Source organism: Vicugna pacos, chromosome 20 (assembly GCF_048564905.1).
Source record: "Vicugna pacos chromosome 20, VicPac4, whole genome shotgun sequence".
NCBI lineage: Eukaryota > Metazoa > Chordata > Mammalia > Artiodactyla > Camelidae > Vicugna > Vicugna pacos.
Window position 1 is genome coordinate 39,221,445 of NC_133006.1, and position 26,154 is coordinate 39,247,598.

General features: G+C 40.2%; 1 protein-coding gene across 1 annotated transcript in view; it reads left to right on the forward strand.

Moving 5' to 3' along the window:
- Positions 1-23,050, forward strand: part of BLOC1S5 (biogenesis of lysosomal organelles complex 1 subunit 5) — a 31,162-nt gene extending 8,112 nt beyond the window's left edge. Inside the window, exons 3-5 of the mRNA XM_006198652.4 lie at positions 4,210-4,339; positions 8,818-8,876; positions 21,512-23,050. Of these exons, the coding sequence (XP_006198714.1) occupies positions 4,210-4,339; positions 8,818-8,876; positions 21,512-21,691 (369 nt within the window). The 3' untranslated portion in view covers positions 21,692-23,050. The remainder of the gene's footprint in view (positions 1-4,209; positions 4,340-8,817; positions 8,877-21,511) is intronic.
- Positions 23,051-26,154: the final 3,104 nt, after the last annotated feature.

Consider the following 26,154-nt stretch of genomic DNA (forward strand, 5'->3'; position numbering starts at 1 on the left):
TGTCAACAGTACGCCTTACTCAGTCAAAAATATGAGCATAAAAACAAGCACATACCAGATGGGCCTGTTTGTTGTTGTTTAAATTAATTATTATCATTAATGGGCTGTTAGAGGTGAGGGTAGAGATTCCCTTACTACAGCGTGCAATTTAAGGCTAAGCGATGGTTCTGAGGGAGACAGCCCCCCGGTCTCTGTGAACACAAGCCAGGGCTCTGTGTCCTGCCAGCGTGGACACAGTCCATGAGAAAATGGTTGGGGAGAAGAGGGTTATGAGAAGCAGAATATGCTCCCTTGCTGCCTTACGACTATTAACTGGGAGGGAAAGGATGCTCTTCCAAATCAGTCCCTGAGGGAGAGGGCGTAGAGAGAAGAGCCATCATGTAGGATTAATCTCATGCGTAGTGGGGAACCCATAGGCAGCAGCCGGGAAGGTGGAGACCAGGAGTATTAGATGAGGTACTAGTATAAACATAACCATGAGGGCAAAAACGCCAACTTTTTTAAATACTGAAAGAGATACCCAACAGAGAGAACAAATGGGCCACGTGACCACAGAGAGAAAGATGACTCATTGTGTGTTTGTGAGCTTGGCTCAGAGTGAAATAAGAAGCGTCTGTTTATCATTTCTGTTTAGGAAGGAGGACATTGAAATATGTGTACACTTACACCTACATATGTATATGTACACACACGTTTTTATATGCGTGTGTATACATACACTTACATGTGTACACATGTATGTATATCCCTAGCAGTCAGGCAATGGCAGGATAACTTTTTAAATAATGACTTAGAGGGAATAGGATACACAGGACAGTGGCAGACGCTATTCTTTTGAACATATGTTTTTGTTTTTATTTTTATTTTCTGTGACTTTTTAAATTGAAGTACAGTCAGTTACAATGTATCAGTTTCTGGTGTACAGCACAGTGTCCCAGTCATGCATATACATGCATGTGAACATGTATTTTTATAGATGTAGTTTTGGAGCCATGCAAATATTTTACATAATTTAAGAGAAAATTAAATTTTAAGGAGCAGTTCCTAAAAACCAAGGAACATGTTAGAAAGCAGACCTGTTTCTAGGCAGTGGCATTGCCACACACAAATTTTTCCAAGTAACTTGAAAGCACAGTAACTTTTCTGTATATTCCTAGTGGAATATCCTTTCAAAACAAAAAGTTGCCCCCCAAAAAACACAAACTATTGTCAGTAATCATTTTGTTAATTCTAGTGTTAGTATTGTCATTTGATTGACTTGGTGATAAAGCAGATGAGTAACTGCGTCAGTATTTTGAGAACTGAAAAGAAACATACAAAACAGAGGAGGGTAATTGAAATCCTGTAAGTCCTAATTTAATTCTGAATGTAAACTCAAGATGTATCTTTTCTTTTTACAAAAATACCTGTTTCCTAGCCTTATACACCGATGACTGACCCCTAGTGTGCAGTCTCTAAGCAGACCTTCTGATTCTCAGTCTGGCTCAGGAGACGGCCAGGAAGAGCCTGGTCCTCAGGTCGTGCCAGGAAGCAAGGGGGCTGCCGCGCTGGGGTTTTGACTGCAGTATCCCAGAGCCCCTCGAATAGGCTCTTGCTGGACAGAGACAGGATAATTTGAGTGCCACTGAGAACAGAAAGATTAAAAACTTTAAATATGTTTAAATCTATCAGTCACAGGACTGCATGAAAACATACAAACTAAAAGCTTTAGGGACTATCGGGGGGGAAAGTTATTATTATTAAAACTGGTGACTAAAAGGAAATAAGCAGATGCTTTATTCTGTCTTGCATGTATAAGCGTATCTCAGAGTAGCCAAGTAGCTGCTGAGGGGAAATTTCTCTTTATGGAGGTACGTATTTTTGTGGATAAATGAAGACGGAGTGCTACCAGCATCCCGCCGAAAGTACACAGCCCACCGCTGCAAGAGTCTTGCATACAAAAAAACAAGACCCTGAATCTGATCACGCCTCGAGTTCTAACTGCTAATTTACAGGAAAGAGAAGAGACAAAAGAATATCTTAAATTACACCATGGGGATTCCTTCAGTGAAAAACAGATTGTGGGAAACTGCAGAACAGTGACTCACTTTTTTCCCAGCAAATCACATGGGAAAAAATGGAGGAGAAATCTATAGATTAAAAAAGATTCAAGAAAGATATCGACCAACTGCAATGTGTGAGTCTTATTTGGATTTTGGTCTAAATGATCTAGGGGATAAAATACAAAGGAGCATTTGAGGACATTTGAGGGAATGCGAACACTTCCTTGATGTTTAGTATTAAAGAATTATTATTGAGTTGGGAGGGAAAGGAGGTGTGGTCGTCTTCTGCCTTTATAAGGAGGAGTCTGTCATTTAAAGACAGATGTTGAAATGTTCCCAGTGGAGACGGTACGCTGTCTAGGACTTGCTTGCAGAGCGTCTAGGGTTGTGGGTAGGGGGCTGTGTGGAGTGTTACAGGGGAACAGAATCAGCCATGAGTTGAAGCTTGGTGAGTGCGTGAGGATTTGTTGTTTTATTCTCTCTCAACTTCTGTGTAAGGTTTAAATTTTTTATTATGAAAAATTAGAGTAAAAATCAGACCGCAGCTGCTCCATAAGAATGGTTTAAAAAAAAAAAAACCCCAGGAACTAACAGTTTCCTTATAGTCAGGTTTACCACCCTTCTTTTTTTAATAAACTTTTTGTCTTGTATTATTTGAAGATTCGTGGTAAGTTACTAACATAGTGCAGAGTTCCTGTAACCCCTCGCCCAGCTTCTCCCATTGTGCACGTCTTAGATTTCCGTGCTACATTGGTGAAAACTAAGACACTGACATCGCTGCGTTACTGCTAATGAAACACCAGACTATTTGGACTTCACCAGTTTTTTCCATTACGGTCCTCATTCTGTTCCGGGATCTAATCCAGGGCACCACACTGCGTTTAATTGTCAAGTCCCTCTAGTCTTCTCTGGTCTGTGACAGTTTCTCATTCCTTCCTTGTTTTTCATGGTCTTGACAGTCTTGAGTACTGGCCAGAACCCCCCAATCTGGGTTTGTCTTTTGTTAAAATCAAACTGAGGTTATGAGTTTGGGGAAAGAGTACCGGAGAGTTAAAGTGTCCTTGTCACAGCACATCGAGAAGTGCATGCTGTCACCATGACATCACTGGTGATGTCACCTTGATTGCCTCTACGGTTAACTTAATATTTTTCTCATTCCATCCACTGTTCTTTGGAAGCAGGTCACTAAGTCTAGCCCACCCTCAAGCGGGAGGGTGGTTTAAGCTCAGCTTTCTGAAGGGGGATGGACTCGGGGTCCCCAAGGCCACACCAAGTTCACTGATTCACTAACAGGACTTAGCGTTATGGTTGTACTGGTAGCTAAGCTTTATCATGACAAACCATACAGAGCAAAATCAGCAAAGGAAACAGGTGCATGGGGGGGAGTCTGGAGGAAACCAGGCAGAAAGTTGCAGGAGTCTCCCTCACCCAGAGGAGAGCATCACACCGGTGCTCTTCACCCCCAGCAGTGAGTTGTGACCACACGTGTGAAGTGTGGTCTCCTAGGGAAGCCCACCTGAGCCTGGGAGTCCAGAGTTCTTACTGGGGACTGGACACGCAGCAGCGTCTGCCTAGCATGTATCAAAATTCCAGACTCCCGGAAGGGAAGAGGTGACTTTTCATTGGCGGGAAGTTTTACACTGTTTGCTGGTCAAGTTGTTGGCCCCCAGCCCAAGGCCAACCTTACAAGCAGGCCTGCAGTGTTAACTCTTTTCTGCACAGGGAAGTGTCCACATACTATTACTTTTACCATCCATTTTTATTAGAGAAAAGTAGAATCAGATTTTTTAAAAAACAACATAAAAGAGATGCTATATGATGGTAAGAACAACAAAACAGAATTTAAAATCAAATCATTTCTTAATTTGCTGTACAGAATGAAATGCATGGAATCCATCTCTTGTCTTGTTCTTTTAGTATTTCTCATGCCCATTTTTAAACACTAGTATAAAAAAATTACTCACATTGCAACTTCTGAAGCATTTCATAATTTAAAAAATACCTCCAGGTTGTGACCTCATTTATTGCCAAATAATTAGAAGACGGCTGTGTAAATTTCAGTAATGAGTAATAGCATAACAGCCAAAATCTGCACAGACGTCCCAGCAAGTCATTACTAAGATTTAAGATGCAATATGTACTAAAAACTGAAACTTTCTCTTAATAGGAAAAACGTGGTCTTCGAGAAATGCGCGTTCTTGAAAATCTGAAGAACATGATCCACGAAACCAATGAGCACACACTTCCCACGTGTGGGGAGACCATGCGGGAGAGCCTGGACCAGGTTCTCCAGAGACGTAAGCCGCGGCTTCCTCATGCTGCTCTGTTCCAGATGCGTGCTCTGCCAAAATGGTTTTCCCTGAGTGTTTTGGTGGGCGGTGGAGAGAGAATTCTTAAGCGGGACACGTGAGAGGGAGTCACAGAGGAAGGGGTTATCTTGTGATGAATGTGTGTTACCCTTGTGGGGAGAGTATAGCTCAGTGGTAGAGCGTGTGCTCAGCGTGCCAGAGGTCCTGGGTTCAGTCCCCAGTACCTCCATTAAATAAATAAACCTAATTACCGCCCCCCCCAAAACCCAAAAAAACAAATAAATAAAAACAAAAATATATTTTTAAAAATGCGTGTTGCCCTTGATATTAAGAGAGTTCATCTCCAGAGCAAGATGGATCTCTCTGGATGTAAGAAAATCAAAAGGTGCTTTACCTTAAAAAAAAATTCATCCGTAAGGAAGTTTGGTGACCAGGAATTAGGATCTGAAATGAAGCTTCCTTTTCAAACAGGATACTAGAGTTTTTAACTTTAAAAAAAATCCTATCACAAGTGTTTGTATTTTATCACTTTTTCTCATTAAGTAGAACATTTTAATGTGGAGAGATGTTTGATAAAAAGAGTACTTATTAAGCATGTCAGATTATAAAATAAAAGGAGTTTTATCAGTAACTGATTTTAAAATTAGAGGTATATCAGAAATGCAGGACTTCTCCTTGGGTCTACGTTGACCCTGTTAAGTTTGTCCAAGGATGGGTGATACTGTTAGATAATGATGGAGTGCAGCATGAAACAGTAGCTTTTTAGGGAAAAAAGAGAAAGCACAACTGGCCGGTGATGTGACGGCCTGCAAGGGAAGGTGGCGGGAGGCCTGGTCAGTGGCCGAGCTGAATAAGGGCATGTACAGCCCAGGCTAGCCGGTGCCCTGTGAGGCCCACAGGAGTGGCGACAGACCTCCCACGGTCACATTCAGTTCCTTTGCAAGGAAAAGCCAGAAGTGTAAAATTGACTAGACTTTTTTACACACTATTTTTTTGGTTTTTTGGGGGGAGGGGTGGGTAATTAGGTTTATTTATTTATTTGTTTTAAGCACGCACTCCACCACCGGGCTGTACCCTCCCTGGCCCTTGGCAAGCCTTCTAGACACAACACTAAAAGTAAAACTCAAATTATTATTAATAAGAATGCTTATTTTGCTTTTGAGATGTGCTTATAACTTCCCTTTCCACACTTTGAGTATATAAAAAAGTAAATTGGGTAAAACTTAGTTAAAGAAAAAACTATGATTTCTTCTCTCTTTCCTTCCTGTTCTCCATTTAAACATCTGAATGATCCTTTTAAAATGTAGCTTGGCTCTTGTTATCACTGTCTCATAATCTTCTCATCTCAGTGTAAAAGCCAAAGTCCTGGAAGTTTCTACATGGTGGCCCCACCCTGATTTCTGTTTCCTACCACTTCCTTTTCCCTCACTTCGTTCCTACACTGGCCTCCTTAATGTTCCTCTCATGTGCCAAGCATGCTCCTGCCTCAGGGCCTTTGCACTTGCTGCTCCCTCTGGAATACTCTTGTCTCGGATTCCTGTACATTCTCATTCCCTATAGGTCTCTGCTCAGATGTCAGCGGTGAGACCTCCTTGGCCACTCTGTGACATTCATCCCTCCTCACTCTGGCTTTCTCTGGCCTCCCTTCGTTGCTTTGTGTTGTCCAGAGCATCCCTCACCTCCTGACATGCTAAATATTTCTCTCGATGTTGTCTGTATCTTGAGCGGATATACACGATCCATGAGCTCGGGGACTCTCTTTGCAGTATCCCCGGCATCTAGAACAGTGCCTGGCACACTGCAGCCCTAAGTAACTATTTGTCCACTGAAATGAATGAATGAGAACTCAACCAACATCTGTTCCTAATACCAAACTGAGATCACTTTCTTATGTATGTGTTTGAGCTTCACATATATACACTGTGACAGAATGAATTTGCTTCTCTTCTACGTGAGGACCTGGGGACACTGTTGACTGTTGTACATGGCACAGTTACTCTTTGTGGTGCTAATCTCCTCAAATAATCTTTCGGTTTAGAGAAAGTATTTTGATGAATTCTTAACTTTCTGAAGTCAGTGTAGTCTCCTGAAACCCTGGGACGACAGGGGAGACGCTTTCCCACTGAGTTAGGTGTGACCAGTACGTGACGTAGAAGTCACAGGAGGGTTTGGTGAATGGGCCTTGGCCTCTTGGGGTCTCTGATTGTGAAGAAAGGGAAAGAAAGGTGTAGCCAGGTGTTTTCCTAGATTTTAGAGAAAGCAGATTTCATTAAATTCAGAAAGCAAACCTTCTATCGTGTGGCTAAAGAATTAAAAAGCACATTACTTCAAAGAGACTGAAATTTCTGCAAGTTGGTATTCTAGGTGCCCAGATAACCCAGGCAAGGAACAGAAGTGTGCCTCTGTCAGTCAGACGTGCTCTGATTCGAACTTTAAAGGGTATAACAGATGACAAAATAAATGTCATAGTCCTGTAACTCTTCTTTCAGATTAGGCCCAGAATGATCTGAAAATGATGAAGCACCCAGAGACCACGAAATGGATTTTTTAAAAGTTATGTTCAAAGCCAGGGGAAAAAACCCAAATAACAAAAAAAAAACCAGGAAATGATAGAACCACTGTTCGGGAGAGATGATGTAATGTTAATATGCCACAGAAAGCAGGCAGATCTAATCAACTCCTATTTTGTTTTGTTTTCAACTTTTCTGTTAGAACAAACAGTGATTGGGAACTTTCATTTTTCGTACTGAAGTATTGTGCTTGATATGTTTAAAATGAATGGTTACTGATAAAAGCATAACTTTTAGAAGCTAAGTCCTCCTCTTTGCTGTATTCTCACAGGGAAGGGCCCAACATTTTTCTGAAAGAGGAATCGCAGTCCTGGCCCCGTAGGAACTGTGAACTAACTGGGGCCGGGCGGGGTGGGGCAGAAAGGCCTAACTGGAACAGCTGGGTGAACCTGGGTTTAAGCAAACACCAGACAAAAGAATTTCAAGTAAGAGAAAATCCTCCCAGGAGAAGGGTTGATCTGGGAGGGCTTTCTGAAAGCAGCCAGCCTTGAACTGGGCTTTTAAAGCACGTGAACATTTTAATTAGAGGAGAGGAGTAAGGAAGGGGCTTCCGCTCGGGCTAGGACGGTGCGTGGAATGTAGTAACAGTAGCGTTTGACTGCCTGCTGCGTGTGAAGAACTGCTCTACGTGGCTTTTATTATTAACCTTGAAGTTATTTTTAAGCAGAATATCTACTGCGTTACCTCATTTATTTCTCATGTCAGTTCTGAAGTCCTCTTGTTTGCTGTCCTGTTCATCTTACGAGTGAGGAGCCGAGCCTGAGAGCTTGGGGGAGTGCTGGTCAGCCCTAGCCCCGGGCACACGGCAGGTGCCCAAGAAGGGCCGGACACACGGCTGCGTGACGGGCAAGCGGACAGGCCCGAGGGCGTCACGCAAGCAGTCCATGCCCGGCTGCGGTTCGACGGACTAAGGGAGCCTCTTAGCCGCCCACTACCCAGAGTGACAGTGGAAACATTCATGTACAGAAATAAAACGGGGCCAGGAAAGGAAGAGGTTTGAACACCTGGTGGATTAAAGCCAGTTTGATTGGTGAAATCGTAGGAGTAGAGCGTTGAAGGTGAGAGCCGAGTCTTCAGCGTCGGAGATCCGATGTTAAGCCCTGCTCTCCGTACCTGCAAGTAATGGTACCTCCCTGAGTGACATTTCACTCCTTTATGCCGCAGCTTTTTACAGACGCCAAAAATCTGCATAGTGAGACAGTGATCCTCACCCCACAGGAAAGTGGGGTTCGGAGCACTGATACGTGGAAAGTACTTAGCGCAGGTCTTGGCGCATAGTAATACTCCGTAAATAACTACAGTAATTACTACTAGCAGCTTTGATTCATTAAGAAGAAAAGTGACTCCGTGAAAACAGTGCAGGAAGATGTGACTCTGGCAGTGTCGGCCAGGATGAGCTAGAAGAGGGAGAGGAGGAGTGCAAAGTGCTTGGAGCCGTGCAGGTACCACGCGCTGCCGCAGGAGAGCTGCCGCAGGAGAGCGGGAGTGTGGACCCAGGAGGGAGGACGGCGAGCTGATGAGCCAGAGAGACACGGTGAAGGCCTCAGCCATCAGAAGGCACTGATAAATTTGTCAGGTGTTTTATGTCTTTTCAGAGAATTCTGAGGTCATTTTTGACAACTTGTCATTGGAATTAGTACTAGATAAATGCCCTTGGCTAACAGCTCAGAGTCCCCACATGATAGCGGTTCTAGTTATGACATCCTGAATATATTGGCAACACTTTTTTTTCCTTTTAGCCACCCCACCATGACCAAAATAGCAGCTTTTTTGCATAGTTTCTTGAGCACTAACACAATCCAGATGCTTTTGATTTTGTTTTTTTTTTTTAACCCAGGGAAGTCTTCCCTTGAGCAAGGGCTGCTGATTGAAAACCCACTGTCTGCTTTCTTTCAGTGCAAGCAGCTACTGACTCAGTCTGCAGACTCCAACAGAGGGAACAGGAGCGAAAAAAGGTAAACGTGGATCATTTGGGTGACCAGGCTTTTTATTGTCATCATATTATTAACAGTTGCTTTTGATTAAAAAAATACATATATGGATTTGTTTTCTTTATGCAGTGATTTTTAACACTTAAGAAATGGCTAATTGATTGAAGACGTGTTGCGGAGGTGTGGTCACATGACTGCACCATCTATATTTTTATAATTCAAATTGCAGATCTTTTTTTCCTTCTCAGCATTTCCATCTTTTCCCTGAAAGTGGTGTTTGTCTTTTGGAGGAGAGAGAATAGGACTTTTACATGGAACAAAAACTACCCACCAGATTGGAAGTATAAATCTTTCCTTTGAGCCTGAAGCATTGAGTGTATTATGTGTATTTCTTGTAGAAAAGGAAGCATTCATGCCTGTAGATGGGTTATTTAATGAACAGCCACAAGAGTGTATGAATTACTTGCTGGATAGTGCTTTGCTTATTTGAATTATATCTTAACTAAATTCAGATGTGGAAAAACAGCACAAGAATTTAAGTTCCTGTGATAATTTGGTGTTTTAACTGAGTTTTCATAAAGTATTTTTATAATTTATTTATTGCTCTAAAGTAGTAGAGATACACTTATTAAGAAATGTTGAAAATATTGTCACTCTGAAATAGTGCCTTTTTGCATGTGTATCATCAAGTGTTACTGTCTCCATTTCTCTGGAATGTGTGGTTAATCCACAGAAACGGTACAGATACAGCACTGCAAAAAATATATATGTGAACCTTGCCAGAGTTGAAATTTCTACACCCTCTGCCGAACTCTCGCTGTTGATATAAAGTTTAAAAATTCAACAATTTGATGAGTCAAGGCCTTAGAGAAAAGACTTGCCATTTAAGCCCAGTGGGAAGGCTGCCCAAGAGGAACAGGACCCAGCAGGCCAGATCGGGAAGCAGGGCAGAGCCCCAGCAGGAGGACCGGTGTCGGGGTGTGGTGTTCACACCGGCTCCAGAGAGCGCCGTGAAGGCAGGTCCAGGGGCGTCAGTGCCCGCACCCAGCTGGGCAGCAGATATTTTTCTAGTCCTCTACTTTGCTAGGTGTCACTGCGGGGTAAAAGATTTTAGTTTAAGGCCGTTCGTACATGCAGAAGCTAAAAGTCTCGGAGTCCCAAATCACTAACACTAATACAGTGTAGGATAAAGGTAAGGGCTGTGATAAAGTTACGAAGAACTTTGCACAGTCTTCTCAGGAAGTGTAACCTACTAGGAAGATAGTGGCATCCGAGCCCAGCCTTGATCGGGGAGTAGGAATTCAGTTGGTAGAAGATGAGAAGAAGGATACTGGAGGGTAAGGGACACAGTGGAAGCAAAGGCAATGTGGGAAGTCAGTGGTCCCGTGGGGCTGGGGTGCAGATTCTAAGTGGCTACTTCAGAGGGTGCGTGTAGAGCACCTTTCATGCCACGATACACAGCTTGTTGTTGAAGCACCAAGAACATTTCTGTGTTTGAGAATCAGAAGACTTTCTGATGGACGCTGGCTGTGCTGGCGGTGACTGGCTGTAGCATACGCAATTCTCTTGGCTTTCAAAATAAAAATGAAAAAGGGATTTTTTTTACGTGAATATGCACTCATGCATGATTGGTCTTTCTGAGACATGATCAGAGAGGTTATGATTCTGACAGAAGGGCAGTTCTTGTCATTCTTGAGCAGAACTCACCTAAAATTGAATTGTAATTGGGATGGTTCCTTTTGTCACTTTGAACTTTATTTTCATTTGGTGCATTAACTGTATGTAAGTAGGAAAATGAACAGATTAGGTGAAAAGTACCTGGAGTCCTCTATGTCTGGTACTTCCCTTGATTAGCTAGCTCTTGCCCTTGGACAGGTTCTTGAGCTCCAAGGTAAGTACTTGTTCTACTTACCTGATAGATTGTATTGTATAATTTATGTGAAGCAGCTTTACTGTCCAGATGTCATGCAGCACCTTTTCGCTGCTAGCTCCATCACTTGTTTGCGATGCAGGCAGCTGCTCTGGGTAAGAGCCCTGCTGTGGTCTCTTGGCCCTGGCAAAGTGCTTGAGAATCCTGCCTGTCCATGATTCTCCAAGCTAGAACACACTGTCCCTTTGTTTAAAACAAACAAACAAACAAACAAAAAAGTCCTCAAGAAATAGTAAAACCCTTAGAATATTTTAGTCTTAAATATGTTTCTTGTAGGTATTATCTCAGAGAATGTTACTGAATTTTTTTTATGGAAAAACATTTAAAATCAGCCATAAGTTGACACAAGATACTGAATATAGTTCCCTGTGCTATACAGTATGTTGTTTATTTCATGTATATTGATTAGTATCTGCAAAACTCAAAACTCCCGGTTTATCCCTTCCCATCCCCTTCCACCCCAGTAGCCATAAGTTTGTTTTCTAGGTCTGTGAGTTCTTTAAAGATTTTTTTTTTCCTGCCATATCTGGTTTTGCCAAAACTTTGGCAGAGGTTTCATACTGTATATATATAAGACTTAGAAATAAAGTTTAATTTCTCATCTAGCAAATATGTACAAAGCAAAATTGACCTCTAGCTGCATTTTACAATCTAGTGTTAATTGTCGCCCTGGTTATACTGTTGGCTACATTTTGTATATTTGAATGGCTCTCAGAACAAAGAAAGATGGGAGTAGTAATGGAATAAAATAGACTATTGCCATTAATCATTAATTCTTTTAGCCAAGACAATTTGTGGAATCCTGTAGGAAGTAAATTATGATAAACGTCATTCATCCGTCACACTTCCCACAATTGATATCTAAAAGTACATTCAGAGGAACAATAAATACACATTCCCCAGTTATCTGACATGTCTTGAAAACTACCCACTAACACAAAGCTGCACATTAGGCGCGAGCAGTAAGAAGAGTGAAATGAAAATGCAACTGGCTTATCGAGTTCACTGACTTAGATTATAATATGCCACTGAGGGAGGTGGTGAGCTGATCGGTATCTGTCACTGGTCTAAACTTGAGTTCGTGCACAAGGTCCACTTGTGAAGTTCTGTCTAGCCAGACTAGAGATCATTGTAAACATGACTCCTTTGATTCATCTTGTCCACAGATATTTATTAGGTTTACTTTGACCCCTGGGTGATTCTTTTTTTTTTTTTAACGAGGGCAATGGGATACCATGGTTTACACAATTCTCTTGATAGAATTTGAAAATGCAGAGTAATAGATCAGGACATTCAGCCCTTGGTATCTGTGGGTTCTGCATCATGGAGTCAACCAAAATATTTAAAATACATACATTTTAATTTCCAGAAGGTTCCAAAAAGCGGAACTTGAGTTCGCCGCACGCTGGGAGCTGTTTACATGACGTTTATGTTGTACAGACATAGCATTTACACCATATTAGGTATTATATGTAACCTAGAGATGATTTAAAGTGTACGGGGAATGTACAGGTTACATGCTAATAGTACACCATTTTTTAAGGGGCTTGAGCATCCATAGATTTTGGTACCCATGGCAGGGTCCTGGACCCAAAACTCCGTGGATGCCGAGGGATGACTGTACATAATATTCTACTTAAAATAATTACTGGTCTTGTTATTCTGACACTTTGTTTTGAAGCAGATACTTTCTCATTTATCTGTGTAAGGTGTATGTAAAATTAATGGCAGGTGTATTGCTGACAGATGTTCCAAAGGACATTTTAGACCTCAGCTGGCTTATTCAGAGTTTTCCCTTAGACCAAAGGTTTTCGCCCTCTGCACTACTGACTCTGTGGACCAAATGATTCTTTGCTGTGGGGTCTGCCCCATGCGCTGTAGGGTGTTTAGCAGGATCCTTGGCCTCTATCCACGAGATACCAGTATCACCCCCCACCCGGCAACCTGCGCTGGGACAGCCAGAAACCAGCATCAAAACTAGGAGCATCAAAACCACACCCTGTCGAGAATTACTGACTTAGACTAATGCATGCAAAAGTGTGTGTTTATTATATATCCCTGGGTTCATTTACAGACTTGGTCCCAGGCATAGTTTGCGTTTGCCTTCAGGGTTGACTTCTCTAAATTTATCTCAAGTGGGATATATGTAGGCTGTGTTATTATTACTGTTTCTTTCTCAGTTGCAGAAAAAGACAAGCCATTATAACTAATTCCTTTTGGTACACAGTTATAACTCATTAATAAACTTTGTCTTTATTTTCGTCTAAAGTTGGCATTTTCTTTTTTATCTTGAGAAAACTAATGTATCCACTTCTTTGAGAAGCAGCTGATTTCATTTAGGAAGAACCCTCTGAATTTGAATTTTTGTGTGTGTGATAAAATACACATAACATAAATTTACCATTTTAACCACTTTTTAGTGTGCAGTTCTGTGGCATTAGGTACATTCACATTGTTCAGCAACCAGCACCACCATCCATCTCCAGAACTTTCTTACCTTCCCTAAGTCTCTGTACTCACTCACTTCCCCTACCCCACTCCCCTACCCTTGTAAACTAACATTTCACTTTCTGTCTCTATAACTGACTACTCTGTGTGCCTTATATAAGTGGAATCATGCCAAATGTGCCCCTTTGTAACTGGCTTATTTCCCTTAGTGAAATGTCGTCAGGGTTTATCCATATTGTAGCATGTATCAGAATGTCCTTCCTTTTTATGGCTGAATCATACTCCATTGTATGTACCACATTTTGTGTATCCATTCATCTGTTGATGGACACTTGGTTTGCTTCTACCTTGAGTATTGTGAATAACATTGCTGTTAATACGGGTGTACAGTGTTTGTTCAAATTCCTGCTTTCCATTCTTTTAGATATATACCCAGAAGTGAATCATATGGTAATTCTGTTTTTAATTTTTTGAGGAGCCATCACACTGTCTTCCCCAGCAGTTACATCATTTCCTGTTTCCACCAGCAGTGCTCAAGTGTTGCATTGTCTCTGCATCCTTGTCAGCACTTGTTATTTTCTGTTTCTTTTGTTGTATTCACCTTAATGGGTGTGAATGGTATCTCATTGTGGTTTGATTTGCATTTCCTTAACGGTTAGTGATGTTGAGTATCCTTTCATACGCTTGTTGGCCTTTTGTTTGTCTTCTTTGGAGAAACAGTCATTCAGGCTCCTTGCCCATCTTTTAACCAAGTGGTTTGTTTTTTGTTATTGTTGAGTTGTAGGAGTTCTTTATATATTCTGGATATTAACCCCTTATCAGATATATGATTTGAAAATACTTTCTCTCATTCTGTGGATTGCCTTTTCACTCTGTTGAAGGTGTCCTTTGATGCACAAAAGTTTTTAAATTGATGAAGTTCAATTTATCTATTTTACTATGTTCCGGTGCTTTTGGTGTCATATTCAAGAAGTCATTACCAAATTCAATGTCATGAAGCTTTCTCTTTATGTTTTCTTCTAAGAATTTTATAGTTTTAGATCCTACATTTGAGTCTTTGATCTATTTTGAGTTAATTTTTGTGTGTAATGCAAGGTAACATCCAGTTTCTTTCTTTCTTTCGCACATGGATATCCAGTTTTCTTTTTTTTTTAACATTTTTATTGCATTATAGTCATTTTACAGTGTTGTGTCAAATTCCAGTGTATAGCACAATTTTTCAGTTACACATGAACATGCATATATTCATTGTCACATTATTTTTTCACCGTGAGCTACCACAAGATCTTGTATATATTTCCCTGTGCTATACAGTATAATCTTGTTTATCTGTTCTATATATGCCTGTCAGTATCTACAAATTTCGAACTCCCAGTCTGTCCTTTCCCACCCCCCACCCCCTTGGCAACCGTAAGTTTCTATTCTATGTCTATGAGTCTGTTTCTGTTTCGTATTTATGGATATCCAGTTTTCTTAAACATTATTTGTTGAAAAGATAGTTCTTTCTTAACTGGATGGTCTTGGCATACTTGTCAAAAATCATTGGATCATGTATGTAAAGGTTTATTTCTGAACTCTCTGCTCTGTTTCATTGGTTTATATGTCTGTCTTTATGGCAGTACGACACTGTGTTGATTACAGTAGCTTTGCGGTAAGTTTTGAAATCAGGACATAGGTTTTATTATTATTCAGATCTGGTGAGGGGATGATTTCCGTGGAAAGACAGTTTGTTGCTCCCAGTTCCCAAGTGAAGGAGGTGTGGGAGCCATGTGGGAAGCACCAGGGTGGGTCAGGAGGCAGAGTGAGGGGGAAGCGTGGGCAAGCGCTTTTACTGTGCTTTCTGGAGGAAGGACCGTGTGAGGCAGGGTAAGCAGGCTTACAGCTAGCTAGTTTGGATAATTTCAGCAGGCCCTGGGTGACTGGGGAAGACGGATGATGGCCCAGAGTGTGAGAGCACCGTAAAGAAGGCCCTGGGGTGTGGGCTCTGGATTGATCAGCTTGCATATAAAAGGGACCCTCGCAGGGGAGTCCTTTACTATCTCTACAAATAAGTTATCCCTGGGAGGGACAGTCTCTCCAGGGTCACCTGGATCCCAGATGTCATAGCATCAGAAACACATGGTTAATACAGTGTGAGCCCTCCAACTTGTTCTTCTTTTTCAAGATTGGCTATTCAGCATCATTTGAGATTTCATATGAATTTTAGGGTGAGTTTCTCTATTTCTGCAAAAAACATCATTGGGCTTTTAATGGGCATTCCAGTGACTCTGTAGCTCACTTTGGGTAGTATTGTCACCCCAAGAATAGTAAGTCTTTCAATCCATGAACATGAGACGTCTTTCTGTGGATTTGTGTCTTTAATTGCTTTCATCAATGTTTTGTAGTTTTCAGTATACAAGTCTTTTGCCACCTTGGTTAAATTTTTTACTGTTTTATTCTTTTTGATGCTATTGTAAATGGGGTTGTTTTCTGAATTTCCTTTTTTGAATTGTTCATTGTTAGTTTTTAGAAACAGCTGATTTTTGAGTGTTGATTTTGTATCCTGCAACTTTGCTGAATGTGTTTATTAGTTCTAATAGGGTTTTTTTGGTGCAGTCTTACAGTTTTCTACATGTAAGATCATGTCTGTGAACACAGATAATTTTACTTTTTCCTTTCCAATTTGGATGCTTTTTATTTTCTTGTCTAATTTCTGGCCAGAACTTACAATACTGTGTGGAATAGAAGTGACAGAAATGGAATCCTTGTTCTGGTTCTAATATTAGAGGGAAGCTTTCAGTTTTTCGCCATCTTACATGATGTTAGCTGTGAGTTTTTCACATACGGCCTTTCATATGTTGAGATGGTTTCCTTCTATTACTAGTTTGTGGAATGTTTTCATAACATAATGTTGAATTTTGTCGAAAGTGTTCTCTGCATCAGTTGAGATGATTATGTGTTGTTGGTTTGGTTTGGTTTTGCCTTAACTTTAATATATTTTTTGAAAAAAGGAGGAAAATGTATATCTGTCACAATAATTAATAATATTACAGTTTGGTTTTAATTCTTATGCAGATTTGTTAATCATTTCAAATCTAATCTTTGCATATTTGAATTCAGTAAATAGTATAGACAGATTTATCCTATCTTGACCAATAGTTGATTTGAAATACGTTTTATTAATTACAGTTTTGAAAAATTTCTTTCACATGTAGCAACAGATACATAGTTTGGAAAAAGTATTAAACATAAGAATAAGTCTGGAAGAGATTCATAAAAATCACATTTCACAATAAATTCTAGAAATTGCAATACTATCTTTATTCTTTGGAAACCACTTAATTAATGGCTCCCAATGTCTCCATGGTGTAAAAAATTTAAGTACAGTGTAAAACATAAACAAATTTAAGTTTAAAAAATCGTAATGTAGAATGCTAGATTTGAACTAATTCAGATTTTATTTCTGCAGTTGCTCTTTCGTTTTTTTAAACACAAGAATTATTTAGTAACGCAGGGGCTAGAGGGGCCGAGCATGTGAAGAAAGCTGACGTGACACTGAACCGTTAGGAATTTACTTTGGAAATGAACGAGTGTAGCCGACTCACTTTGTCCAGGACTGGCTGTGTAGCTAGAAGTCCTTTAAATTAACTTCAAAGTAGAATGCAAACTTTATTAAAGGGTAAACAGTAAAAATATGTTAATTTGAAACATACTTTACTAAACTTCAACAGTAACCCCAGCAATTGTTTAGAACTGAGGCCAAGAAGGAGGATGTTGGGGCCAGTACTTTACCACCAACATCACTCAGTATTGCCAGCACCTGCTGATAATAATGAACAGTCTTTCAGCTGTTTGTCTCAGTGGTTTAAATTCTGTACAGACAATGCACACCCTTACTGCCTGCACCCGGGGCAGGGCTCTCCCACGCCCCTGCTGCGGGGATGCCTCGAGGATGTGTGCCGTATCCTTCTGCAACAAAGAAAGCCTCAGCTCATCGCTCGTCACATGACTCCATTTTGTTGTTGTTAAAGAAATGTTTGTAGGAAAGAGTCTGTAAGTGTCCCCATCAAACCAGTGATAATAGTAGGAAAAAGGACAGAAGGGAGAGAAAGGACTTGTGTGTGTTGAGGGTGGGGGAGCTGTCGCTCCGCATGCTTGCGTTTGAGTTTGTTTCTAAGCTCTGGGATACTTCTTTACTAAAAATTAAGGGGAGATGCACGTATGAGAGGGATTCCTGAGCCATAGATAATTGCACTTTCTATTTTGATAGGTTTTTGTAAATTGCTTACCAGAAAGATTCTAATGACTCCCACTACCATGAATGTCAACTTTTTACATGTGTAATTCAGTGTGTACTTTTTTGGGAGCTGCTAGAAATTGAACTGCTAACCATAGCGGTAGGTAGTTTTAAGCTTTAAATGGCAAATGGTTCCGTGGCTATATTGTGTTCCTTCTGTTAGACTTGTGTGAGTCTGTGTGGACGTAACTATAGCTGGATGTGATCGTTGTTTCTCAGACGTGTTTCACTGTTAGAGGAATCCTTTTTGCAGACCACATCTTACCCAGAGTCTGTTCATTGAACGTAAGAGCAGAATTACTGTGCACAGGCGGTGATGGGCTCGGTGTTCAAGAAAGATTTTTCCTTATTTCTGAGAGTTCTCTGTGGTTGTAAACAGATTCCTTGGGATGTTTGGCTTTTATGACTTCCTCGTGTGTGAACTGGGAGGCATGCTACTGTGGGACCTGGCACGGGGGGCGGGCGGGCTCTGCATCCGGAGACGATGTCTCTGCTGCTGCAGGTCCAGGGGCCGCTCGGCTGCCCGGTGCGTCTGCTCTGTAGGGTGGGAGAGCATGTCCTTACGTTGGGAAGAGGTGGGCCCTAAATACCCTGCACCCGTGCTGGCTTAGAATACTGTTTAGCTTCCTCCTGGGTGATGCCTAAGATAGAGCTAATTTGGGATTTTTCTGCTGTTATGTACAGTAAATCCTCACGTGTGTAGACGTCTTAGAACGTGAGTCATGCCACAGAGCCAGGTTTCCCACGAAGTTGGGATGTTCATCCTCTTAAAGTATAGGACTTTTATAACTTAAACTATTTTGGATGGAATTCTTTAAAAATATATTCCACACTTCTCTGGTTTTTACAAAAAATATATTAAATGTTACAGGTTAATTTTCTTTATGAATTAGGAATTATTAGAAATGTAAAATTTTACATTGTGGTGAAAGGTGTTGTCCCCCCGGAATTAGAGAAGGCGCATGTTTCTCTGTTCCCTGGGCCCTCAGATACTGTCTGTCTTTATGCTTTTGTTTTTGTCTTCTCTTTCACTGTAAGGCTGATGCCTGCCATCTTTTTCTGTCTGATTTACCAGCATTTTCTTTATCTAATTTGTGACTTTTAACATGGGGTAGTTCTGGAAGCCAGTTAACTAACCTGGTTAGAACTGTGTGTGAAGTAGGGCAAATAGATTCAGAATCAGAAGAGCTTTTCGTGAAAACTGCAATATGTGCAAATGGACTTTGTGTTAATTATGTTGTTGTTTGGGTGGGGGGGTTGTGTGTGTGTTGTTTTGTTTCGGGTTTGGGGGAGTTTTGGGGTTTTGTTTTTTTTTTTTTTTTTTTTTTTTGATGGCTTAAAATTCTTACCATATAGGTTTCAACTAAGTTTCAGGTGGGTATTATTTCCAGGTAGCTGAGTTTTGTTTATATGTAAAGATTACAGTGTTGTCAATACAGGAATGTACAGGCTACCCCTCCCTTTTTTTCTTTGCAAGAATTGCAAAGCAGTTATTATTAAAAGTGGGAGACTAAGAAAAAGTTAGATGAAATAGAGTGACTTCAAGAACTTCCTGATGTGAAAGCAAGACTAGATTTTCAACTGGGTTAGGGAGTAGTCAGCATTCAGCTTCTTTTTACCTGGATGAGGAGGCCAAGAATTGATACATCTTATGTGAAAAAGCTACTTGCACGTATGTATCTTTGGTCATAATATTCTGAAACTACAAAGTTGAGACCCTGGTCTTCGGCAGTGTCTTAATTAAAGTCTCAGAGCCAAGCAGTAAATGGTGGGACCGTCCAGGAGGACTGCGATGGCTGTTGGAATGGGATTGTCGTCTGAATGATAAAAAGCCGTTGTTAAAATCAAATTACTAAAATTAAAGATTAAAAAATTTATATTGAGAAGGATAAAGAGCAGTTTGATCTGCCTTCTAGATGCATTGCTTATATGTGTATAATAAGATTTACATTTTATTCAGCACTGCAGGCACTGGGTTAGGAACTTATAATATAAATACATTTATTTGAGAATGTGAAGTATCATTTTCCTCATTTTAAAGTTAAAGAAAATTTAACTTGCTCCGGTCATGCAACTGCTAACAAGTGAATCAGAATTTGAAGCCAGGTTATACGCCTCCCAAATCTTTATTTTTCTCCATTGCGCCATGGGGGTTAACATGCTGTCCGGTGGGAAGTGTAACTTGGGCCACTGCCTTGTGACCCAACTGACAGGGCCAGCCGAGCCAATTACGGTGTTTCAATTAAAAAGAAAAGACTGATTTATTAAACAACACCTGAGCATGCCGGGTTATTATCCTCTGTTTATTAGAAGTTAATGGACAGCTAAAGCACAGTATCATTTTGATGAAGTTTACGTGCATTTTTCTTCTCTTTTTACTCTGAGCTGTGATTTTCTCTTAGAACATAATAGTTTTACAAAAGTTCCATGAAAAGGATTTAGTGAACTCTTCATGTTTATTCATCTTTTGGAGAATTACAGTCCAGAAAGCTGAAAAGTTAAAAAGTCATGTTTTGAATTTTATTTAACCCGTTTCCCAAATTTATTGGATCAGCAAACCCTGCCCCAACCTCTCTACCCACCACTGTAATTATTCAGATCCTTCAGGTCTGCAGACATATTTTAAGGGAATGTTTCACTGAAACCTCAGATTCACTTCAACTTCTTTTTACTTGGAAAGCCTTGTGGCTAAGGAACTTGAGATCAGATTGGCAGAAAAAACACTCTTGCAATAGCATCTTTTTTTTTTTTTTTTGTCTTGCAAAAGACTTAGCTACCTGTGTAAAACTTCCCTGGAAAGATCCAGTGTGCACTTCATAATAGAAAAGGCAGAGGTCTGGGGTCAGCAAGTCCTAGGGTTGAGCCCACAACTTCAGAGCTGAGTGACCCTGGAAAAGTGAATGTGGTGTCCTTAAGCCTCAGTTTCTTCATCTGTAAAATGAGAACACTGGACTCTTAGAAACAGATAAGATACACAGAACAACCCGCAGAAATACGCATTTCGCAGATTCTTAGCGCATGCTGGCTTTTCCAGCTCTTCACTGCCCAGACGCCGGGGGAAGCCGAGCAGCAGGGCGTCGTGGGCGGCGAGGGAACGGGCTCTGTCCTCTTCCTGTCGGCTCTCTGCCCGGTGGCCTGTGCCTGAGTCACCTGTGTTCTCAGTGTACAGGTGTCCTGTCTTCGTTAGAGCAGGGACTCATCAGACGTCAGGTGCTTTGTAGGTTTTTATGGTTTGCTCCTGTCATGGTGTTTGTTTCATAGGATTTAGGCTGTGTCAAAACTTCTGAAGACATGTCCATGCAATATTTGAGGCAGAGATAAAGTTATTTTTATACTTTCTTTTTGCATTTAGTTCTTTGTACATATCAAAGATAGTAATTAAAATTATATTAAATTTATGCCTTTTTACTTATATATTGTTTCATCTTTATTGTTGTGATACTTAAAAAAATTTTATCCTCATGTGGAAATACTAAGGAACATCTCAGGAGGAGCTGAGCTATTTGACACAGATGCTTTTGGTGTTTATTTGCTTTAAGGATTGGAACTGAATCAAAAAAGATTTCTTGAGTTCTCATCCATTGAATCAATGATTTTTCCATGTGTCCCCAAGACATTTTATGTAAAACATGCATTTTAATTTCTTTTTTGGCATATATTCTTTAAACTTAATTTTAAAATTATATGCAATTAAATGGAATTTGAGGAGAAATAGAGGTATGAAAATTTCCTTGGATTATGCTTGATTTCATCATTTAAAGATACTAGACATTTTTGACATTTCAGAAGCGTGAATACCCATGTTCAGTCATGGTGAGAAAAGCCTTAGATGTTTCTAATATGCTGTATTCTTAACTGTAATGCAGTTTTACCACTGTGCCTTACAAGCTGATTGTCATACTGCAGTGAGCAACTATCAAGAAATAAAATGATCTTTTGTCTCTTCTGCATAGAAAAATAATTACCTGGAAAATGTCACATGACTTTCGCATTTTCTTTTCTCAGATTCATAATGACCATTTACTAGCTAGTGAAAAACAGCAGATAATCCAGTGGGAGGAGTTCATGAAAGGCCAGCATAGCAAACAGGCCGCAGTGGACGAAGAGCACAGGAGAGCCGTGGGGAGACTCAGAGAGCAGTACACCGAGATGGAGAAGGACCTGGCCAAATTTTCAACCTTCTGAGGACTTGAGCCACAACGATGACCATCTAATGAGAAAGCATTGACTTCTTCCCCCGCCCCACCGCCCCCCACCAGACAAAAAAAAAACCAAACTGCTCCCACCGAACCATTTAGCCTCTGCTTCAAGCTTAGCAGTATGTTCAGTGGCACTCGTCTATCAGAAGAAAGAAACTTCTGCCGGAGTCATAAACAGACATTTTGCCGAAGAGTGCCCCGTCTGTCCAGTTTAGGTGCCTCTGTGTGGCCATTTGAATGGGGAGGAGTGGGAGGAAATGGTCCAGATGTGCTCTTGGTTAATAGGGATTGGTCTTCGTTTGCATTGATTGCAGAGAACTGTAAGTAGAGACTTCTTAGAAAAGTCCCTTAGCTCATTCTTACGTAGGGTTAGTGTTAGTTTATTATTGTGGCTTAGAAGGCAGGTAGGATGGCTGCCTGTCACAGCCTCCTTGGCTGTTGGATGAATGTATATGGTGTTACTCCGGGAGTACTGGAGACAGAAGCGACTGACCTGGGAGCAGAGGTCACATTTAAGAGAGAGGAAAGTCAAAACCTAGCTCCACTATGCAGAGAGGGCCACGCTGGTCTTTAGCCGGCCCACCGGGAGAAGTCACAGATTATGCATTGCAGCACGAGGCCGTGTTTCACTGGATGACAAGACACACGTGTTCCACTTGTGGCGTCCCAGCACTTAATAGTTCAGCCTTTGAAACGTGCTTACAGGGAAAACCTTACCAAAAATATGGTTGACTTTTAGTCCTTCCACGAACCATAATCTTCTTGCCCATAGTATTTACCTCATTTTTGTGTCTGTTTTGCCGTGGGTAAGCTTTGTAAGATAAATAATGTCTATACTTGTTTCAGCTGTTCAGTGCGTAATCGGCAAAATCTGCCAAGGAGTCCCTCTGGAACCGTGTAAAGACTCTGGCTCTGAATAAACCAGAAGTATTTGCCCACATGGCAAATGACCCATGGTAAATGTAAGTCCTTTTTAGTGTTTAATGTCTGTTCTCATAAGCAGGGGTATTACGACGAAACATGTTACCAATCCTGTCATCGCTGTGATCTCTAAAAATCTACGTTTAGCAATCTAATTGAGGAACGAAGTTGATTTTTTTATTTGCCATATACCGGGCAAAATTAAATGCAATGATTTCAAGAGATTTATGGCGCACGGATTTAAGGTGTGGATCGATCTTTCAGGTATTTTTTATTGCTCTTCAGTAGGGAAAGGCACAAGAAGGAGAATGCCCAGCCCCGTTATCTCAGTGCTTCTGGTGCGGAGAGCGACGATTTATGGCTCACTGTCAAAGCTTCATTCTTGGCTGCATGTTGAAAATGTGATTAAAGTTAATAGAGGAGATGAAATAAGTATTTGAGATTTCTTTCAATAACACTGAACTTCTGCCAACTCTCTCTGTCTGCTACTGTAGGCTTGACAGGTTCATCAATCATCCTCTGGTACCTGGGCTAAAAAGGGCACGTGCTGACACTCAGGCATGTTGGAATTTTAATTCTCTTCCAGTGGATGGGGAAGAAAAAACCTTCCAAAAATGTCCCACACATGAAAGGGGAGGGGAGCCTAAAATAAAAATTCCCTTTGTGCTTACTGTAGGCAGCTTGGGGAGTGCTAGTAATTGCCGGTGCACCACTGAACAGCTGCTGTAACCAAGAAAGCAGGGCTGGGTGCGAGCAGGGATGTGCTCCTAAGTGCGGTTACTCCGCTTGCGTGTGCAGAGGTTTCTGATTGTGTTTGCTCATCTCATATGAGCAATAAATACTTTACCATATGAGTGTGTGTGTATTATATAAGGATCTAAGGGACTTCTTAGACCAAAATGATTTAATAGGCTTTTTGAGCTTTAAACATCGATACTAAATTCTTTCTTCTAACTTTATCTGCTGTTCAATATAGTTTCTAAAAGAGTTGGTTGATTTGTTTTCCCTTAAATATTTTTAGTAGTGAACACTTTCACTTATATTTCCCAGTTTCTAAATCACTTTTGATACGTATTTTATTTATATATAAAAATCAACTTTGGTAATTGCATAACATACAACATTTCTGCTGTTACGCTGTTGAGCAGAAATAATATGAATTTTATATAGCTCACGGGATTATTTTATAATGATCAGATATTTTGTTTTGTCATTTTAAAGTGCTGTGGAAATATTTATTTTTAAGTTCTAAGTATTTTTTCATTTTTCATCATGATTTCTTTTTTGACTTACGTATGTGGGTTTTTTTAAATTTCCTAACAGATTTTTAAGTTCCATTCTTACGATTTCTGCTTTATTGGATTGTGGTCAGAGAATAGATTCATCTTCGACTGTGATGTCAAAAGGTTGAGATTTGCCATGTGACCTACAATATGGTCAGTTTTTGTAAATGTGTTAGTGCTTGAAAGGATGCATATTTTCCAATTGTTGGGTGTTTACTAGACCAAACTTGTTAATTATATTGGTCAAATTGTCTCTATTTTACCGTTGTTTTTTTCTTCTCCTTGATCTTTCAGATTCTGAGATGTGAAATTTCCTACACTAGTGGATTTTCTAATTTCTGTCTGTAATTCTGTCAATTTTTGCCGTTTTATTTTTTGGAGCTTTGTTATTAGGAACATACAAGTTTAGAATTGTTTATCTTCCAAGTTTAGAGTTGACTCATTCATAGTCATAGCCATTTCTAACCATTGTATGTTGCTTTAAAATCTATATTTTTAGAACAAATATTTATATAGGCCACACCAGCTGCTTAGCATTTGTATAGTATATATTTCTTTATTCTTCTGTTGGTTTCTTATTATCTGTGAGCTAATTTGGTTGTTTCTGTTACTTCTGTTGGATTCTTTCTACTCTCTGTAAGCTAATGAAAGCAAATAAGGGTATGGTCGTCTTGTTTTAAACCTGCATAACCCTTATCTGAATACTTCATTTTGTATTTCTTTCTTTTTTTCTTTTTAGAACATTATTGTAGTTTGTGGAAATGTCCCAGGTCCCTATTATGAATATGTAGATAGGAGTACTAGGTCTGTGATATTAAATCCAAAGCCACAAAAATCGGGAGGAGTCACAGATGCCTCCAGTGTGCATTATGAGTTCTCTTGTTGCTTCTGTCACACACAGGATTTCTGTCTGAACGCTTCTGTTTAACATCCATGTGTTTCAGCATAATGGGTTCTGGTTGCCATTGCAAATTAAAAGTTAGAGGGTTTTATTGTTTTAGAATTTAGCATAATGACTGCCTTTCCTGAAATTCTACCCTAGGGGCTCTTTTTTGCCATTTGGGGCTGAAAGTCATTATCTCAGGATGAAAAATACCAGAAAATTATTTTAAACATTAATTCAGTCAAAATATTTGAAGCTACCATTAGGGAAAATGTATTTTCTAGCAGCTTGCTCTTAATCCTTCACAAAGGTTTTATAATTATTTCATTAATTTTCAATTCCAGTAAAATGTGAATATGAATATTTTACTGGCTCAGTGCAACTCAAGGTCGTACAACGAAAGAGGAAGGGAATCAGTCATCTTACATACTCTCTTCTCATGACTGCTGAACCACTGCTTGCTTGTGACTTTTCAGGCAACATTAGGAAAGCAGTATGTTCTCTGGTATTTTCACACTTAGGTTCCATAAGCAAGAGAAAAGAAACAGATTTTCAAATGTGATGCACCCCACAGAGCAATAAATCAGTACGTCTACAACATTTGAGCCTCATGAAAGTCAAGATTCAAATGATCTCTGTAGTAATAAAATGGATTTGTGGTAAGTAAACACAATACTTGCACTTGCGTAACACAGCTTATAGTTTACATGCACTTTTAAGTGCCTTAGATGTAATTTAATCTTACTTCATTCTTATAACCAAGATGTACTCACTTTGTTCTTTTAGAGAAAGAGCAAAATGGTAAAAAATACAGCGAATATAGTGTTTTGCGCACATCCCAACATCGAGCCAGCAGCAACACATCAGATAAACAATACTTCCATGGTTTAAAAAAAGAAGATTCCTTTAGTGATATCATGAAAATCCATAGTACAGATGTATCTCAAAGTTTTTCCTTAGAATTATATCTTTTCTTTTTTTTTTAAATAGCACTTCGTGTACCGCAAACCTTAAGTCAACATAGGTTTTGCCTACTATGAAACTTTTGTCAGCCAAAATGGCGTACAGCAAAGAAGCCTTAGATGTGACCGTAGGACACACCTTGCTAACTGAGGCACAAAATAAGTTGATATGAAGGACAGATGCTCACAGACACAGCTTAAAGCTATGGCAGCTCAGTGCTAAGGTGCTGAGTCTAGTTCCCAAGGAAGGAGGTTGGTGGTGTCACTCCTGTCACTCAGGGAACATGCTGCCTCTGTAGCAGCTGGCTGCAACACGCACACTGGACGCCATCTTTATTTTTTGCCTTTTTTTCATGAAAGTGAAAATCCTCTTTGGATTTCTTTCAGTTAGCATAAACAG